This window comes from Parambassis ranga, chromosome 16 (assembly GCF_900634625.1).
Source record: "Parambassis ranga chromosome 16, fParRan2.1, whole genome shotgun sequence".
In the NCBI taxonomy this organism is placed as follows: domain Eukaryota; kingdom Metazoa; phylum Chordata; class Actinopteri; family Ambassidae; genus Parambassis; species Parambassis ranga.
Window position 1 is genome coordinate 14,430,025 of NC_041036.1, and position 20,058 is coordinate 14,450,082.

Sequence of the window (20,058 nt, forward strand, 5' to 3'; positions counted from 1 at the left end):
ATACATGTTGAGCGTTAAATAAAGCCTGTAAATCTCAAAGAATGAAACAATTATAAGTAAAGGCATGCGTTTATATCAAAGAAACATCAAATACATGATCAATTCAACGGTTTAGATTGATCGGGATTAGTGCGGCTGGCAGGCTGGCAGCCATGCGTCATTCCACATGAGCGCATGACTCTGCGTCATGTGACTGTTGATGCTAGCAGCTGCACGGAGAAACAACAAAGTGTTGAAAACCTCAAACTAACACAAAGGAACCATGGGTTTTTGAAAAACGGACTAAATTCCGGACCGTGAGGACTGTTTTTTATCAACGGCTCTTTTAAACAGTGCGACTAAATGAATGTTATTTTGTCTGTAGCTGTGAGCATTTGTTGAACTTGGCTCTCCGCTAAAGGTAAGATCCTCTGATACTTGTATTGTAATGAGCACACACCTGAACACTGCTGTAACTTACTCACACCAGTGACTGAACAGAGCCAGATATGACCATCGGACTGTCATTGTGCGCTTACAAACCACACGTGTGGAAACCCTCTCTCTCAGATGAATGCTCTGGTGGCTCTCTGTCACTTCTGTGAGCTCCATGGCCCTCGGACACTGTTCTGCACTGAGGCACTACACCCTCCATCTCCGGATCCTTCGTCCCAGGCAGGTGCTCCAGTGCCTGGGGACAGGGACAGAGACGGTGACCGGGAAGGTGAAGGGCTGACCATGAGGGCCAACAGTTCAGCCACACAGAGGGGAGAAATGTGTGAGGTGAATGTCACCACCTCCTTTGTCCTTTAAGAAGATGTTATATCAGTTTTTCAGTGGGTTCATAATCCTGTTATTCATCTCATACTACTCATTTTCCTCAATTCCAGGGGTGTCGATCACTACCTGCATCTCACCCTGGCTTTGTGAGCATCGATGATGAAACAGGCATCCGCTTTCTGAGCCACCAGCACCCCAGACAGCCCCAGCTTTTCAGCGTGGTCCGCCAAGCATGTGTGCGCAGTCTCAGCTGTGAGGTAAACCACATATGGCTGAGTGTATGTGTATCAGGCACACGTATCAGGCACTCAGTAATATGTTTTTAATCCTTTGTCTCCTCATGTTTTTCTGCCTGTTTTCTTCCCCCTTTGCTTTCAGGTTTGCCCAGGGCGTGAAGGGCCAATCTTTTTTGGAGATGAGCAACATGGCTTTGTGTTCTCACACACCTTCTTTATCAAAGACAGCCTGGCCAGGGGCTTCCAGCGCTGGTACAGTATTGTAATGGTGGCCATGGACAGGATCTACCTCATCAACTCCTGGCCTTTCCTGTTACGTCACCTCAGACTCACAATACAGAGCCTGCAGAGCACAGCTTTGAAGGTAGGAAGTCCACACAGGCAGCACATCCGTTTATTCAGTTCACTCAAATAAATACATGTAAGTATTCCAAACCTGTGTGCTGTAAACTTTATTCTCCTTCAGGTGTTCGACAGTGAACAAGGCGTTTGCCCCCAGCGTGCTGTGAGGATGAACAGTGTGTTTTCACCTGCTGTTTTCCCACACCAAAGGAGCGGCAATGCAGCTCGATCACTGACGTCTCTCACGCAGCATCCCAACCTCTGGGCGAGCCTGCACTCCTCCTTTAGCTGGTGAGTCTCAGACACTTTCCATAGAGGGGTTGTGTCATATATCAGCATTGCTAATATGCATTTTCACATCATTTCCAGGCTGCTGAAGGCCTGTGGTAGTCGTCTGACAGAGAAGCTCCTGGAAGGGGCCCCCACTGAGGACACACTGGTGCTCATAGAGAGACAGACAGGTTGACACTTTATCCACAGGCACTATTTTGTTTATTACAGTATCAGAAATGCCTTTAGTACTGCCTAAAATCCCGTATCTGACATCAGGTACACTAGTCCATCCATTGATCATATACCACATGCTCTTGTGTAAAATATTGCCAGGCTGCTGCCATGTGTAGCACCACAAGATTTACTTTCACTGTTTTCAGAATCAGAAATACTTTATTGATCCCAGGGGGAAAATGCTTTTAGTCTAATGTTAACTGGAGCTCACAAAAGATCAGCACTGCAGCGACATTAAACTATTTAAATCCCACCAGTAAAACAATATGTCCTGAGGAGGGTGTACCAAATCAACACCAGCATGTCTGAGAAATATAGAAATTTATTGACAACCACACAAAGTTTATCAGAATTCATAATAATAAGAAAGGACACCTCTTTATCAGCTGTCCTGGCATCTTTTTAAATGAGGGGAAAACCCATTTTTACCTGAGCAGTACTTCAGCATGTGTTTCCTTCAGGGGAAGGCTTGACTTCCTCTTGATGGCGGGTGATGTAAAGCAGATATCATGTGTTTGCACAACATGTGGTGGTTTTATCATCAGTCTGAAAGATAGCTTGATTCCCCTGATTCACTGGGTCAGTGTGTCTGTGTGCAGACACTCTGGCCAGAAAAACAAGGTGATTCACTTAATCACTGCAGTCGGTAATTTCTCCACCCAGAATGAGTTTGCACAATTCTTTTCAAGATTTGGAAAGTGATTAAAACACACACACACACACAAAGCTCTTTGATTGTGGAATTTTAAGACCCTGTTCTCTAATATGGAATGTCTGGAGCAAACACAATCACAAAGTGCAGTACACATAAAATACAAGGAAATGACAAATTATCATTACACAGCTCAACTGGAGAGGGTGGGGGTATAAGTTGTGTAAACAGGAATTGACACAGGTATTGACAAAAGTCATAGAGAGGAGGCAAACTTAAACAGTATTGATTGTTTGGAAATAGAGGATGAGTAGCAATACATCTTCATCAGATGTAGTTCCAGCCTTTTATAAAGAGTTTCTCATGAGAACAGATTTTCTGATAAGTTTCAAACATTTATTTTGTGTTTCCAAAAGAACAAGAGGAGGAAATGAGCTGCTGGGAGGGAGCAGAAGGAGGTGGTACAATGTCACAGCGGCACCAGTCGGACAGTGAGCTTGGCTACGACTTCCTGTGTGATGATGCAAAATTAGATGAATTACCTGGTCCGAAATTCAGGTCACTGAGGCATTTGAGACAGGTAAACTACTTATAATCATACATGATATCATACATACCTGAGTTTTTGCAGTGTTTTATAGTTTATTCAGATTTGTAGTAACAGTATGAGGGTGCTGTTGGTTGGAACATAGTGTGGTTTGTCCTGCAGGTCCTCGGGGCTACTGAGTTTCGACAGCTAGCGTGGCATGTGCTCATGGGAAATCAGGTCATATGGAGAGGCGCAGAGCCCGGGCTCATCCAGTCAGCATTTACTGTGCTGAAGGTACTGTGCAGGCACGCCTCTGTCTGTTCTGTTTTGGGAGTCAATGTGGGTAAATATGACACGTATTACCATACGGAGGGAGAGGTTTAGCCAATGTGTAAGAATGTGTTAAGACCTATTTACTGTTACTGTTAAATTGAATACAAAACAAACGTGTTCATTTTGTTTTTTACTAATATTTTTTTCAACTTAACTTAGTCGTTGACATTAATATTTAATTATCATTAAACATCTGTTTTTGTGTCTGTGCGTGCTCTCCCACAATGTCTGTGCAACATGCAACAACACAACAGACCATGTATATGTTGCTGCTATTTGATTATAATTCCCCCAGCTTGTGTCTGTTGTCATAGAAGGCTTGTGTCTCATAATAACAGCTCATCCCTAAGTCATGACAGTGAGCAAGCTTGCACAACACCAAGAGTCCTGAAAGAGCATTTTTTGTTTGTTATTATGTCCGTTTAGGTTGATTGGAGCCGCTAACCTGCTTCCTTCACTCGCCGTGTTTCTAATCTGAGTCGGTTCTGTTTTCCCCTCAGTCGCTGCTCCCAGTAGGCTGTGTGCGAGCTGTACCATATAGCACTCAATATGAAGAGGCCTACAAATGCAACTTTCTGGGTCTCAGTCCAGATGTGCCCATTCCAACCCACGTCAGCTCCTCAGGTATGAGATCTCTAGACTCATCCTGTGATGGATCAAAGTGTAAAATGTCATATTTTATTTTACAAATTCAAAGATTTGTTCCTGCTGTTTTTGTTTATCCTTCAGAGTTTTCAGTGCTGATAGATGTGAGTTCAGAGAGAAGCTATCAGATCTCAGCTGTAGGTGAAGATGATGTCTGCTCACTCTATCAGTTCACCATCAGCAGTGCTAACACACAGCCTACAGACAGAGGTAAGCACACACACACATTACTTTACACTGATCACTGCAAATCACATTAACTGCCTCTGTTACACACTTTGTTTACCTAGGTCAACTTGATGCACTGACTTAAACTAGCATTAAAATAGATAATAATTTTAATAATTTTCACTTGAATCAGGATAACCTGTAAAACTCTCATGTCTTCTGTGCATCTTGGCCTTTTATTCACACACTTCTTCCAGAAAAAAAGCTCTGTAAGAAGAGGCTGTGTTTGCAGTGTTAACATGTAGACAGGGGGTTTAGCTCTGGAGGTCAGAGTGTGTTTTCTCCTTTGTTTACATGAGGAAATTTGCAATGGTATATACATGACCAAAACACTGTGTCAGTCTTGGTAACAGGGTTTTTAAAATGTTTGTATATACATTTAGGTTAGGATGTGTTCAGTTCTTTTTGTCCCAGCAAATTCTACAAGTATACAAAACAGGACACAAAATAAAAGGTGCACACTGGGTAATATTACCCATGTTTTGCTGACTGAGGAGACTAGGCTCCTTTGTGTTGTTTGCACCAGTGTTCAGATAGCAGTGTCTACTGTAGCTCAAATAAAACACACTAACAGATGTCTACCAGTCCCACTGGTTAAAGTGTGTGATTGGTCAACATAGCTTTAGGGTTGTGGTTAAATCACAAGTTATTAGTACTTCAGTAATGTTTTGGTGGACAGATATGATTTTTCTAAAACAGTGATTGAGTAGTTGGAACATCTACAAACACCTAGTATTGTTTATCAGTGAGAATGTGTACTTTCGGCCTTTTATTCAGATGATTGCAGTGGCCAAAAATATTTATCAGCTCCAGTTCTGATTGACAACGATAGAAATGAAGCCCCAGAAACATTGTTATTGGCCTGGATGCTGTTTACTACCCTTTTTTACGGTGGTGAGTTTGTGATACAACACACAAGAAAAACAAACAAAAAGCTAAATCTGTTCATCTTATCTGTCAGCAATAGATAAAACCATTCAGTTTTCTTTCTGAATGGGTTTAACCACATTTTAAAAACAACTGTGTACATGCATTAAATGTGGTCTAAAAGGATTAAAAGGACAGACCCCCCCCCTCCCCCATTCATTAAGCTCCAGAGCAGCAGTTAATGTGAAAGTAGCCAAAATGCTCAGACATGTTTACAATGTGAAGTAATAAAAAAACCCATGTGGATCCATGTGCATTTTTTTTGGCCCAGAACCTGTTTTTTGTCCAACTTTTGTTCAAGTCAGCAAGTTTTTTTTTCAGATTCAACACAGGAAAAAAACAAATGCTATATAACTTAATTTTGGAGCTACTAGAAAATGGTTGTTAGTTTTATAGATTAGCATGTTAAACTGTCAAACTGATTGAGTACATCACTGCCCTCCTTCTGCAGGTCCAACATTATTAAACAAGCTCGAGGTGGCCCTGTCCAATGAGAACCTGTCTGTGGACGTTGTCTCTCACTGCCTTCTTTGTTTGAAGGAGGAGTGGATGAAGTGAGTAAAACGGCTTTGTTTATGTTTATGAAGACAACTCAATTATCATGTGGAAGCTTTCTCATAAGCCGTTTCCCCTCTTTCAGTAAAGTTAAAGTGCTGTTCAAGTTCTCCAAAGTCGATGGTCGAGGGAGGGAGGACACACAGAAGGTCCTGGCCCTCCTTGGTGCCACAGGGCCAGGTGAGGAGGACAACCTCAGGCTGCTGAAGTACTGGATGACTGGACTCAGCAAAACGTACAAGAGTCATTTAATGACTGCAGTCCGAGGAGGAGAGAGGAGCCCCAGCCAGTGAGAAGGAGGGGAGGAGGAGGGGTAATGAAAATAGAGCTTCATAGATGGTGAAAGTGAAGGAAAGTGAAAGCAACTATATCATTGCATCCTCACTCTGGGAATTTTGATTTGAGCGGAAATGGACTGTGAAGGGATGATATTACTCGTCCATTATTGTCTTTTTAAATAATGATAATCTGTTGTGTTTCTAGCTGATTATTATCCTGCACAGACACTTTGACTCTGTCTGGATGCATGGCAGGCTTTCTTAATAGAAGGGAATTCCTTACACTGATTTATAAAGTTTAACTTATTAAAAAAAAGACTTTGCACTTTGTTTACTATTGTTTTAAAATAAAACGGTAAATGAATGTGAGCTTTCAGTCCTGATGTCCTTCCCCATTTTACTCTTGGCTCCATCTTGTGGTGAACAAAAACAGGGAGTGAATGAAGAGAAGTGGATGTTAAACAACAAGTCTGAAGCAGGGATTTTTTTTATGTGTGTACAACGAGGTTACATAACGAGGCTGTGCTCCAGTACAGCCGACCACATCAGCAAGATTTTGGCTTCTTAATGAGCCACTCACACTGATCCACTGTTTCCTTTACAGTTATTTGAGCCCGTCGGTCTGCTGAAGCTTGCAGACTTTAGTCAATAAAATTTAGCAACAGGCGACTCAGTTAAAACTTTTTTCTTGACCTGAAACTATGAAATGGATCGTTAATATATAACAAAAATAGTTAGGCTAGTGCCTTCAGCCAAGGTAGGAAGGTAAAGTGAGTGTGCAAATATTGGTTGGCCTTGGCTTTCCGTTTAAAAGGAATGTTTTTGGTGGCGTTGTGAGTGTAGTTCTGTTGAGTAATAGTTTTATTTTTGGTTGTTATGCTTCTAACTTAAATCTGGATTTCATTTGGGAAGTTACACTTAGAAGATCTGCACATAATTTAGAGCAGCCTCACATATTAGTTCCTCACTTTACCTCAGTGTGCAAGCGATGTAAGAAACAGGAAGGCGGCACATTGACTGGATGTTTATACATGTCATTAAAACATCGTATAGGTGAGGCAGTTGGGAGTTGATGATGCCTTTGGGAGCACTGAGGCTGCTCTCTGGTTTCCTTTCCCCCTCAGCAGATAGTACCGTGTGGAAATATTTGTTTTTGATGCCACACGTCCTTCTTTTCATTAATAATTGACATCTAACTAAAATCCAGAATGATGCTTCACATAACCTGAGGGCAGACAACAACACATTACAGACATCTGCAGGATGACAGCTGCGCACAATGCTAGGAGTCACAATCACACCATGCACTGTGAAATCTTTTTTAAGAAGAATGACTAAAGAAAGATGTCACACATGGAATGACTTGCAACTTCTGGCAATGTGGTGTTGCAATTCTCTTGGATTATTTTGAAGGAATGTGATTCTTGAGTTATATATTTTTTTAAAGCCAGTCATGTGATGATTAAACAGGATGATAGTGACTCTGGAGGGATAAAGACCAGAGAATCCACAGGCACAGAGGTGTGGGGGAGAGTCCAAATGAAAAACATACGCTCCAACTGCATGACTAAGCCTCCTCGGCCCGGTTTCGGCTGGGGGGTGGGGTGGGTGGGGGGTGAGGGGTGAGAGGGTAAGAGAGGGTGGGTGTCAGGGAATGTGGGGAGCAGGGGGGAGGGGGCCTGGTCAGTCAATAGTGAGGTAAAACGTGCAGCAGTGGGAGGGGCGGACGCTTAAAGGGAGCAGACAGGCAATCTAGCACTTTCACTTTGCGCGCAGCCTGTGTCTGAGTGAGGATACCAGTGACCAGAGAGGAGGAGGAGGAGGAGGCCAGTGTCTCGGCCGCTTTATCCATTAACCAAGGCAGTGAGGAGTGGTTCAAATTAGGCTGTTGAGGAAAAATTCTAGGTCAGCAGTGAAGGGAAGAAAGGGAAAGGGAACGATATAGTAAGAAAGAAAAAAACAAACAAAAGCTTTTGAAAGGGAAAAGGGCTGCAGCCACTCAGGCTTAAAGTGGGAAAACCCAAAGTGAGGGAGCCGGATGGCGTGAGATGACAGATGAGCCTTTCATTTTTTGGAAAGTACCAGAGGACTCGAAAATGAGGGGATGTCAACAACAAGACTGAATATCAAGCAGTGAAGAAGAAGAAGAGACAGCAGTATACTCCTGTCAAGAAACCACAGAGGAAACTTTGCCTTTCACAGACTGACACAGAAACCCGTCTGCAGAGTGATTGCTGTCAACAAGAGAAATGGAGAAGTGTCCATTCTTAGAAAGATAAAAAGGATGTCACTGCCAGGTGAGGAAGAACTTTAATCTTATCCACAACATTTTGTTGGAAACTCTTTAAAAAGCTGCAGAACTCTTTTTAAAGAGTTTCTTGTGTGCTGAGGTAAAGCTGATTTCTTATGTCACTTCAGCATTTCCTGTATTCAATTATAGGTGCTGTTGCAACAACAGCCATGCTCAGGTTGTTTCTTTCTTGTCGAAATGGCTAATTGACACAGGAAATGATGCAATGTCCTTTTAGTGGTTTAAGTTTTCAGTTTGAAATAGCTAAAAAACCACAGAAAGTTTCCAGCAATTATTTGACAGTGTTCTGCTCCTCTCTGTCTTACTCATGTCTCATGCAGTCGTACTGTTGCTATCACTTCTGACTGTCCTATGTGGTGGATGTGGCATTGAGTGGGAAGGTGTGAAAAACATTAAGGCGACCATTGACTCCAATCCAACTGGATTTGTAAGTTAATCTTTAAACTGGTGATGTTTCTAAAGTGGAAAATGAACAGGTTTCTTTACCTTTACAGAAAGCTTAAGGCTGTTAAACATGTGGTGGTTGTTAGTGCTGTTTATAATTTTCTGACTCTTGTTGAACCCATCAATAATTACTTTATTACAAGTGATGATTTATTGGTGATCTACTGTCTCTCTTTTTTCTCTCTCTCCTTCAGCGAACGGTGTTTCCTAAGGACTACTATGTAGTGCACAGATACACGAAAAGCATGCTCTGTGACACTGACCCGGTGAGTCCCTTATCAGTTTAAAAAGCAGAACTGAGGTGTGTTTCATTTTTAGGATAACTAGCAGCTTGTCTTTCATCAAGGGGGAAAATAGTCTGGACTTATTCTTGAGGAATTTGTGGAAATGTTGTATATGTTTTTCAAGCTGGAGCTGATTGTGTGGTTGTTGTGGTGTCCTTCCTGTCCCTGCAGTGCTGTGTGTTCCCTGCTGCCGTGGTCCTCCTGGACTCCTGGCATGTGCTCCTCAGAAACCTCTGGGAGGAGCACTTAAATCACTCCCTGATCATAGATCTGAAACAGACACTGGATAAAATCATCAGAAAGAACAAAAACACAGAGGTACTGGTGCCATTCAAACATGTGTTTTTTTTGTTGTTGTTGTTGTTGTTGTTCTTATAGAGATTCTTTCTCTCTAATATTAAATCTTTGTTCTTGGACACAGAGGTTCCAGGAGGAGACGCCCTTAGACCAGCTCTCCACGACATCCTCCTCTCCTGAAGAACTCCTAAAGCTAACATCAGAACTTTTTACTCGTTGGCTCGAAGTTGGATGCTTATCTTCTATTGAAACATGCACGCTGCCCACCCTGCCACCCTCTGCTGAGAGGAAGGACTACGGTCCATCCAGGGCCAGACTTTTGACCACTCGAGCTATCAGCGATGTAGAAGAAGGACAGCCTGACAAGATGATGGACAGTACACAGCCGTTGTCCGGCGGAGGGCCTATGCCCTTAACATACTCTGCTTTTGTCTGGAGCTCCTTGCTGCTCAGACTCTGCTGGTGGCTGCTGCTGTAAAAGGAGGATCTTTATGTTTTGATGCACACAAAATGCAAGACATTTCCTGGCACTGAATGATTGTTTATGTTATTAATGCAGTAAGCTTTGTTAATATGAAGTAATATGCACAGGTTGCATTTAATGTCCAAAGTCCACAGTGCTCTGTATGTCACAGGTATAATCTCATAGCCATTATCTCTATAGAGCAAGCCACAAGCTCCAGCTAGCCCCGCTCTCCATGCTAGCCAGTGCACAAAAGCCACTGTCTCTGTGGATTTCTTTGCTGTTTACAATGAATGTTGTTTAAGTGTAATATAATACAGTTTATGAGTGTTTACTTTTGTACATAAATGTAAATTAAAGACATTTAGATATATGCATTCTGGTTCAGAATATATCCCGAAGTCTGTAAGCTATATTTATTGTGATAAGCACATTTACTCCAGTAAAATCTGGGGATATCTGTGCATATTGAAGTATTTCCATGTAGTACTACTTTTACTCTCTACAACATTTATCTGGTTATTTAACATAGAATGCATGTAAGATGCCACATTTACACCTGCAACAAAATCAACAACATAATAATAATAATATAATATAAAAGCAATCACAAGGTCAATATTTCTGCATTTTACTAACAATACTCGCATAAATGTATTTGTGTATTGTGGTAATGCAATGACAGCAAAAATATCAAAACTCTTCTACGCAGCTGTTTGTTAACAACATTTTGATGTTTAGGCTACATAATGTTTTATGCAGCGATAATATCTTTGCATTCCGGTATGTTCCATTCATATCAGCTCAGCCGCGACTGTCTCTTTTTAAAGAGCTGTTTTTCTTTGAAACTCAAATAAAAAAAAAAAACAGATTGAAAGTTTGCAGATGAGAAAGGAATGTGATGTGTATGGGCTGAGTTCCACAGATGTTCTGATGACATTTGTCAGAACCTATGTGAAGAAAATAAAACTGCACAGTTTGGAGCCCGCACCTGCCTCTGCTTGTACACACCCACACACCATTGTCCTCATAGGGCACTCCTTGTAGTTTCACAATCTTTAAAATGTGTATGTTGCAGTGCTTGCAGTGCAGTGGTCTTGAGTCATGCACTCCAAAGGCTTCCACAGAATCTGTCATGTTTTTTTTTATCAAGGATTGCAATACACCAGAGAAAGTTTTGAAGAATTCAGGGGAAAAATGACTTGTCTGCTTTTTCTCACAGGACCTTATTTCCCCAAAACTCTAACTATATTGTACATAGAGTCCAAAGTCGGTTTTCAGCTGGACTTAATGTGCTGAAAACCAAATCTTTGTTTCCCAGCAGTAGCACAAACACTCCTGACCCCACAGTCAGTACCAGGCTGTGCAAGGGGAGATCCTGTCCTGGGTCAATGCATGTCGATGTGAACCAGGTCATTTACATGTCTTTAATACATTATTTTCCAGGAGACACTGATCGCTGAGTCTCATGACACTGACGTTAATGTTTAGACATTGTCGTTTACGAGGCAGATATTTGTAAGTCTGAGCTTTCCTGGCAGCAGGGAGCCAAGCGCCGGAGGGGCCAGCTGAATTCCCGTAAATGCTGGGAGAGAGGGGGAGAGAGGGAGAAAGAGAGAGGGAGAGAGAGAGAGAGGGAGGGAGAGGCGGTTCAGGGTGTTTTTAAACCACGTGGCCGCTCCACATACCGGAAGTGCTTTAGCCAAGATGTCTGCGCCCGAAGAACACACGTTTGCCAAAGAAGAAGAAGAAGGCGAGATGATGGAGGAGATGGACGAGGTAGGCAGCGATGACGACGAAGGAGACGACATGGAGGAAGCAGGAGCTGACGGAGAGAAGGAGCAGAAAGTGTACGTGCCCGGGATCGAGCCGCTTCAGCCGGGAGAGGAGCTGGAGATGGATCGCTCCGCGTACCGCATGTACCACGAGTGCCAAACAGGCATGTTGAAGCCAGACCTTTCAGACACCACGTTAGCCGCGCTGACACCAGTGTAATTTATTATCGTGGTTTCTGTTCAGGTGCTCCGTGTTTGAGCTTCGACATCCTGAAAGATGGAGACGGAGACGGCAGGGAGCAGTTCCCTCTGTCCATGCTGCTGTGTGCGGGGACACAGGCGGACACAGCCCTGAGGAACAGGTACACAAACATCACACCAGTTTAAATCACATCAAATCTTATTTGTTTGGTCTAAAAAAAACTACTAATAAAGTTCTCAAAATTCAGTCAAATCCTGAGAAGCTATTCACCTCCAAGGCTCTTAACCTGCAGCCACGTTTCCATGGCAACGACCAGCAGCACTCTTTAATGAGACAAGTGAACTCTGAAGTCCAATACATGTATTCTATTTACAAAACTGTGTAGTGCAGACTGCTTTTTTTACTACATGTTATTGATTCTGTGTGAAGGACATGTAGATTTACTCATACTTAAGTATGTCATCACTTTAAGGTGCTTGAATCAGTAAGGCATAGCTCACAGTGCAGCAGGAAGGTTGCACTTTGTCTTAATGTTAAATACAGTTAACCACTGAGAAGCTGAAGTGTTTCATTAAAGACACACAGTGCTTGATTGTGGATGTCACATCCCTTACCTGCAGACTCCTGGTCATGCGTATGTACAACCTTCATGGAACAGAGAAGGAAAAAGAAGGGGAAGAAAGCAGCGATGAAGAAAGTGATGAGGATGATGAAGATGAAGACAAGAAACCACAAATGGAACTAGCCATGATGCCCCACTATGGAGGCATCAACAGAGTGCGGGTATGTTGATACTCTTAGTAAACAAGGGATTCTTGTGTCCCACACCTTTTCTTCAATATGTTACCTAATTATGCTTCATGTTTGTAGGTGACCCAGTTTGGGGAGCAGTCTTTGGCTGCTGTGTGGTCAGAGAAGGGACAGGTGGAAATATTTGACCTCCAGCCACAGCTGCAGGCCGTCCACAGTGCTGCTGCTATGGCTGCTTTTGGCAAAGAGCAGAAAGAAGCCACAGCGTTGTTCAGTTTCACAGGACACATGTCTGAGGGCTTTGCTATTGACTGGTCACCTAAGGTACCTGGTAAGTGATTCTTATACATCTAAAACCCGCACCCTATAGTTGTGTACTGACTTTGTCACCTAACTGCTCTCATGTTAGTAATCATCTGTTCCTAATGTGAGGAGTTATTTCCTCTCTGTAATCCTCTCTCCCTCATCATCATTGATAGAACAGGATCAAAAACGAAGCTGCCAAAGCAGAGCGTTGTTTTAAACTGTAAAAGAGGTTGGCAGTGACATAAAAGACGTTTTCACACATTGTCCAGCGTTGGCCTTGTACAAATGTAGCACACAGCAGGAGGCTATGGGTGCCAGATGTGCTCTCTCCTACTGGAAAGAGTGGAAAGTCAATATACAGTCAAGCAGAACAGAGCAAAAGCAGTCGAACTCCGTATATGGGCATCACACATCTACTCGCTCACTGACAAATCTGTCAGACATTACACAGATTTGGTACCAGGGAACTGGAATATAGTCTGGTCACTGTCTAGTGCAAAATATTCAGACAGTTGCATTCTCACATACAGCTGTTTTGGGTAATGTCTGAAAAATCCTGTGACAGCAGGGCATGCCCAGGGTCCAGCACAAACACGATAAGAGACTTCTAACAGAAAAGATTGGAAACGAAGCACAAAAAGGTGTTTATCTAAGTTCAAAGACATATAACTAAATCAATCTGTCTGGATTTTTCAAGTCCCATTACATAGATGTGCCTGTCTCTATGATAATATGTTGATTGCTGCATCTGTGTTTCATTAACAGGCCGTCTTGTCAGTGGTGACTGCAAAAAGAACATCCATGTGTGGGAGCCGCGGGAGGGAGGGACCTCATGGCAGATTGACCAGCGGCCTTTCAGCTCCCACAGCAAATCTGTGGAGGATCTGCAGTGGTCACCCACTGAAGCTACAGTGAGTTTGTAGAAGACTGATGACACAGTGCTGAGTGAAAGCTTTGTCCATGTTACCTCACACTCGGAAACACAGGCATGCTGACTATTGGACATGCATGTCATCTGTCCTTGTTGGTCTCTAACATGGTTATAATTGCAAATCACCAGCCAAAATATGTAATATATGTTGTCTCAGTGCTGCAGATAGCTACTAGACTAGTTTGTGGTATGTGGGTGTGCATTCTGCAGCGAGTGAAGCCTTTTAGCTCCGGCAGGCTGTTGAAACTTATTTAGCACTGAGCAGAATTTCTTGTTGAGTGAGGATACAGAAAGGGTGCATGGACTCTCACCTAGTGAATAATATAGAAACACATTATAGAAATACACAAGATGTTCTTATAGAAAAATCTGAATCATTGTCCATTGCTTTCTTGCCACAGGTTTTTGCATCGTGTTCAGTGGATCAGTCTATTCGTATCTGGGATATCCGTGCCCCACCCAATTCAATGCTCTCTGCGAATGAAGCACACTCGTCAGACATCAACGTGATCAGCTGGAATAGGAGCGAACCATTCCTGCTGTCAGGCGGGGACGATGGGCTGCTGAAAGTGTGGGACCTGCGTCAGTTTAATGTAAGAGGCAACAGAACGTCATCTCAGTCATTTCATCAAATATCAGTAATCACATGCTTGATAATACCATTGACAAACAATGAAAGTTGACATGGTAGTGTCATCATCAATGTGAGTGTTACATTAACATACACCACAATTGCACAACTGCTTTGTTTGTTTTATTACATCATCAGACAGTTTTACAGTTTCAGGTTTACCAGCCCCACCTAACTCATAACATCCCTTGTCTGCTGCACAACAGCGCAACAACAATTCACCTTTAAAGGAAATAGTTTAAGATTTAAAGAAGGGACAACTGGTTCCAAATTTCTGTGAGAGAATTTGTTGCACTTCTGTTGCATCACCAGAAATTCTACAGTTTATTGTTCTTATAAAACACACTGAAGTGCTGAGAAATACCTGATTGCAGCTTCACTGCTCTCTGACACCTGCCTGTTCACCTGTACCCACAGACTGGAAAGCCCGTGGCTAACTTCAAGCAGCACAGTGGCCCTGTCACATCCGTGGAGTGGAACCCTGTAGACTCCAGTGTGTTTGCTGCCTCGGGCGCTGATGATGTCATCAGTCAGTGGGATCTGTCTGTTGAGTCGTGCGATGTGGGCGCACGGGTGGAGGGGGTGAAGGACCTGCCCCCTCAACTGCTGTTCCTGCACCAGGGTCAGTCAGAGATCAAGGAGATCCACTGGCACCCACAGGTACCTGGAGTGATGATCTCCACGGCCCTGTCAGGGTTCAACGTGTTCAGGACAATATCTGTGTAGTGTGTGTGTATGTGTGGGTTTTGGAGAGATTGGATTTACAGGAGTACTGCACATTAATGTGCATTTGAAAGGAGCTTGTAATAATGTACATAACTTAGCTATGTATTTTTGTTTTTGCCAACAAAGGCACCATATATTCATATTAATTAATTTGCAGAATTATTTTAGGCAGTCCTGTTGCATGCTTAAAATAAAATATTTTAAAATATGTAGCTTTTCAGTGTAATGAGTCTCCATTTGTCTTGAAAACACAACTACCACATATATATCCCTATATATTTTAGGATGCAGGATACTTAAAGCTAACTGGTCTGTGATGGGTAATGCTGTAAAGTGCAGCACATTTCATTTGAAAATGAACATGCCACAAATACAGGTTTGTGTTGCAATAGGTTTTAGGTAAAAGAGCAGATGGCAAATGTATGAGCTAGAAAAGATCGAAGCCAATAAGAGTGGTCATTTACTCTTCCTAATCATTACTTTATTGTTTTAACTGTAATCTTTATTAAACCACAGGATAGGAAACGTATTTAAACCAGCATTTTCCCCACAGGTGACGATCACGGCCTCCCCCTTTTACAGCATTATGAAATAAAAGCATTACAGGCAGAAAGCATGTACAAAAATACACTGCTGGGCCTGACTTACAGCCGACCTTTAAATCACAGGATTGTCATCACTTCTCAGCCTCATGGTCCAAAGAATAGCTTTGCACTGCTGCTTTCTTAGAAACAGTTGTGATTTGGTCTTTTTTTTTTTTTGGAATGTGACAAAGTTCACAGTAAATAATGGATATAATCTCTGAGGACCTTTTTGGTAAAGCTTTAAAAATCAACATGAAGACTGTACACACGCAATACAAGAAATAAGACACTGATAATAGCTAAGGATACATTAATGTAAGCATACAGCTCCCTTTAAGGCACGATAACATAAGGTTCAATAAACACAGAGCCCACTGTACAGCTAAGATGCAGCAGAAATAAACAATGCAAACATCATTCCTTGAGCCTGAATCAAACTTCCCACTGACCTTCCAGGAGAATAAATGAATCAAAGTGCTACAAAGTTTGTACTGTAATAACCTAGCGGTGGTCGTTGAGTCTTTGACAAATCTGTTACCCCTGCACATGGAGCAGTTCCAGTTGAGTAACATCGTCTCCCAGTTCGCGTTCTGATGAAGCCTCCCATTCATGACAATGAAAACACAGTATTTACTGGACAGCAAGGATGTGTTCTTCCCCTATAGACCAATCTCATCATCAAACTCATCTTCAAATGTGTAGCCTCGTCCTGCATCCTCCTCTTCCTCCTCCTCCTCCTCCTCCTCTGAATCAGTCTCTGAGTGGCAGCTGTCGGCCCTCCTCCTGTCCAATGGGGCACCTCCTTCATACTCTGAGCTATTTGACAACACAGGACTAGATGGCAGGTCTGCTTTGTGATTGGTGAAGTCACTTTCGCCTCCACTCTGACTCTCACCCCTTACTGGACTGTGACACGCTTCCTGATTCTGGAAGTCGAACCCTTGACCCTCTTCCTCTTCAGATGCCTGGCGAATGATCTCCTCTCGCTTGTCGCTGAATCTTACTTTGGGTCGTAAACCCTTCGGCTTGATTCCATTCCCATCTGGTATCCTGTTGTCTCCCACCTGGTTTCCATCCAGCCCAAGAAAATTCTTCCCATTCAGCTCATTCTGCATGTTCACAGAAATCTCTGTGGGCCCTCTCCCCTGTTTTGTCTCCACTAAGGATGGGCCACTTTTGAAACTGAAAACATCCTCCTCATTGGAGTCAAGCCCCAAACCATCCATCACCCCTAATACATCCCCCAGCATGGATGGGCCCAGGTCCAGGTCCAGGTCGAATGAAGACACTGACTCTGAGTGCTGCAGCTCATTGTTCTGTGGGCTTCCTGGAGTGTCTGTATAGAGATCACTGTGGTTGACTGCCACCTCAGTGCTCACAACTGACAAAGAACTAGGAGAACTAAGAGAACTAGGAGACCCTGGGCCACTACTGGCCTGGCTCGGACCTAGAGTGGACAGGAAGGAGGTGTCACCAAAGGCGTCACCTCCCCTCCCAATGTGCATGGTGTGGCGGAAGTCACCCAGCGGGGCTGAGATCATGGTAGGGTCCAGGCGAGGGGCCCGGGATGATTTGTGAAGAGGCATGACTGTGAAGACAGCAGAACAGGGAGGATGAATAAAACAAACACCTGAGATGAGGTAAGCAGAAAACAGGTGGATGCCCTGGATCATCGTCCAAACACACCACACGTTGTGTAATATAGTGGGAAACCGATGAGCGTTTTGGCACTGGTGCGGCTGTGAAGGCCATGCTGAGACTTGTACTTTAAACACACTATGCAGCGTTAGCACATACTTGTCTCCCCCCTCAGGGGTGTGTGTAGACAAAAACAAGACTGTAACTTTCTCTTTAAAAGTACATCTAGAATTTCAGAACTCCAGGTGGGCTTCAGACTTAAAGGACAATCCCGGTCCTGCTGTGGCCAACAAGGTCACGTTTTAATTAATAATTACCTCATCACAGTGGGAGGTCGCCATTAACGCCCCGGATATATTTGATCATGTATCAGGTCAATATAACATTTAATACATTATATACACGCATGTGTTAGAGACAGAAATCCTTGTTAAAGCGTGTGCGTGCGTGTGTGAGAGTTCAGCAGGGGAGGGGGCTCCGGGCCCAGCCCAGCCCCAAGTCCCCTACACTGGTTAAAGTAAACTGTGTTTATAATACAGGCTATACATGTATGTAGGCTATAATTATAATCCATAACTTCAGTGAGCAGCGGACTGTGAGTATTGACAAAGTAACGAGAGACGCGTTTGGATCAATGTAAAACTGATCATCTGAGCTGAGTGAGCGTCACCGAAAACTGGAAAAGTTTGTCAAACTTACTTTAAAGCGTCAATATGGTCTTTGTTTGTGTCTCTCTTCAGTATCCAACTTTTTCATCTGGCTTTTCGCTTTCGCTTCCCTCTGCCGTTTTCCCTCGCTCCTTTTTTCTCGCCGTCGTTTGTCTGTGTGAATATTTTCTTTCCAAAGGGATGGGCCCGAGCTGAGGAAGTGACGCGACAGAGCTGGATCCAAAGTGCTGCCGACCCAGTCAGGTGGTGTCAAATATTATGAAAGTCAGGCCTGCTCTAAACGGTATTTACAGACACTTCAGAACCCTTACTCATCCCTATTTTATTGTACAGTTAGCTTAAGTCAAGCACTCTTTCTTTCTTTGTTTTTTTTTTTACAAAAAATACCTCACAAGGCAGCAACATCACAAACTTACAACACAACATGACACACAAATATAATAAAGACAATAAAACAGATTTGTTTTCCTACTGGGAAAATGAAAAGTTAGGTTATTTTGATTTTTTATAATTGAGCAGCTGGACAATGATGACTGTAGAATAATTTGAGTATAATATCTTGACATATTAAAAACTGTATTTCACAATGTGATTTTTAATTTAAGTTGCCAAGAATAATTGACATTAGTGAAAGGAAAAGGATTCACTGGCTACAAATCATCTTCTTTCTCTCAGAGCAAATTTTTTGGGAGGAAATACTTCTGAAAGTCACCAGCAGGCAACTGATTCAACACAACTTAAACTATCTCTAAACCTTGTCTTTACTCTCACTTATGAAAATGTAAACACTCTTACAGTGGATATTTTCTAATAAAGTTAAAGTGAACGTGAAAGGACGACTTCACTGGACTGTTGTTGCATAATTAAGACTATTCTGCAGGCTGCGGTACAGCTTAGTACTTCTGACTAATTTAAATTCACACTAAATGTAACTACAGGTTTAACTTGAACTTCACTGCAATTATGCTGTCTTACATGGGTTGCACTCAGTGAAGTCAAACCCTGCATTGCACCACCTACTAGACAACATCATATTTCAGAAGGGTGTCTGCTACATAATTAAGTCACACAGTTAACCACATCATTTGCCACAGCACTTAGCCAGGAATTCATTTGGAAGAAGAAAACCTAAATTTGGACCAACAACAGTATAAAGCAACTGAGTTGTGATGCTTTTGAGAAGTGATACAAACTGTTTCCAAGCACTAAAGAAGCAGAAACACAATCCAGGTATTCATACAATAGTGCCGGTTAATGAGTCATTGTGTGAGATGCTGTCACGAATGCTTGACATATTTGTGTGATGATGTAGCTGACAAGTCAACAATAGCAGCAAGCGATTCATTCAGCAGGCACATGTTGTCATAGACTGTGAGAACTGAAATGGAGCTTGCATTGAATACTGTAACTTCTTTTGAAGGCTGAGCACCCCCAACAGATAAGGCCCGACTAAACTAATTATTTTGTATTTAAATTGTAGAATATATACGTGTATGGACAATTTCATTTACACTTGGTTGAGACTTCCACAAGACTGAAATATTTCGGGGAATAAAGTGTGGGAGAGACTCTCCAACAGGAAATGACTCCCTTCTCTGTAATAGGCCACACACACACACACACACACACACACACACATCCTGCAGCTGTGTGTGCTTCAAGACAAACTAGAAAAGCATTTCCTAAAGAAAATACAAGTTTGATTGCCGCAGCTGAAGCATTGCTTTGAATGCTGATGTGAAGCATTGCTCTAAATTGCTGCTGAATCTGCAATCTGAATTTAATTTGCTGAAACACGGTTAAGAATTTGAAAAGATAAAGCTCTTATTTTGAAAAGTAGAAAATCTTTGAATATTATGAAGATATGAAAAAGAAACAGCTGAAGACAAGAACAGTATGAAGTCATCAGAATCAGAATCAGAATCGAGTTTATTGCCATGTAAGTGAACATTACTAGGAATTTGTCTTAGTGATTGGTGCATACAGAGAACAACAGTGGCGCAGTGGGATAGCAGGGTTGTCCAATAACCGGAAGGTTGGTGGTTCGATCCCAACTC

At 42.6% G+C, this 20,058-nt stretch overlaps 4 protein-coding genes across 4 annotated transcripts; 3 read left to right on the forward strand and 1 right to left on the reverse strand.

Moving 5' to 3' along the window:
* The first annotated feature begins 153 nt into the window (after positions 1-153).
* Positions 154-6,367, forward strand: flcn (folliculin). Its single transcript, XM_028425368.1, has 12 exons — positions 154-400; positions 550-762; positions 870-1,016; positions 1,138-1,359; positions 1,462-1,628; positions 1,707-1,798; positions 2,913-3,076; positions 3,206-3,319; positions 3,859-3,982; positions 4,088-4,213; positions 5,610-5,712; positions 5,799-6,367. The coding sequence occupies exons 2-12, from the start codon at positions 550-552 to the stop codon at positions 6,004-6,006; spliced, it is 1,680 nt and encodes a 559-aa protein (XP_028281169.1). The 5' UTR covers positions 154-400; the 3' UTR covers positions 6,007-6,367.
* Positions 6,368-7,734: 1,367 nt separating this feature from the next.
* On the forward strand, positions 7,735-10,778 carry LOC114448532 (uncharacterized). Its single transcript, XM_028425531.1, has 5 exons — positions 7,735-8,288; positions 8,623-8,729; positions 8,941-9,012; positions 9,202-9,348; positions 9,452-10,778. Exons 1-5 carry the CDS (start codon positions 8,276-8,278, stop codon positions 9,803-9,805), a joined length of 693 nt encoding a protein of 230 aa, XP_028281332.1. The 5' UTR covers positions 7,735-8,275; the 3' UTR covers positions 9,806-10,778.
* Positions 10,779-11,456: 678 nt separating this feature from the next.
* grwd1 (glutamate-rich WD repeat containing 1) lies at positions 11,457-15,323 on the forward strand. The gene is made up of 7 exons (XM_028425775.1): positions 11,457-11,729; positions 11,810-11,927; positions 12,388-12,550; positions 12,638-12,848; positions 13,589-13,734; positions 14,156-14,347; positions 14,803-15,323. The coding sequence occupies exons 1-7, from the start codon at positions 11,498-11,500 to the stop codon at positions 15,109-15,111; spliced, it is 1,371 nt and encodes a 456-aa protein (XP_028281576.1). The 5' UTR covers positions 11,457-11,497; the 3' UTR covers positions 15,112-15,323.
* A 251-nt stretch (positions 15,324-15,574) lies between these two features.
* Positions 15,575-18,207, reverse strand: cdc42ep5 (CDC42 effector protein (Rho GTPase binding) 5). The gene is made up of 2 exons (XM_028426597.1): positions 18,033-18,207; positions 15,575-17,283 (listed from the first exon to the last, which is right to left on the reverse strand). Exon 2 carries the CDS (start codon positions 17,279-17,281, stop codon positions 16,355-16,357), a length of 927 nt encoding a protein of 308 aa, XP_028282398.1. The 5' UTR covers positions 17,282-17,283; positions 18,033-18,207; the 3' UTR covers positions 15,575-16,354.
* Positions 18,208-20,058: the final 1,851 nt, after the last annotated feature.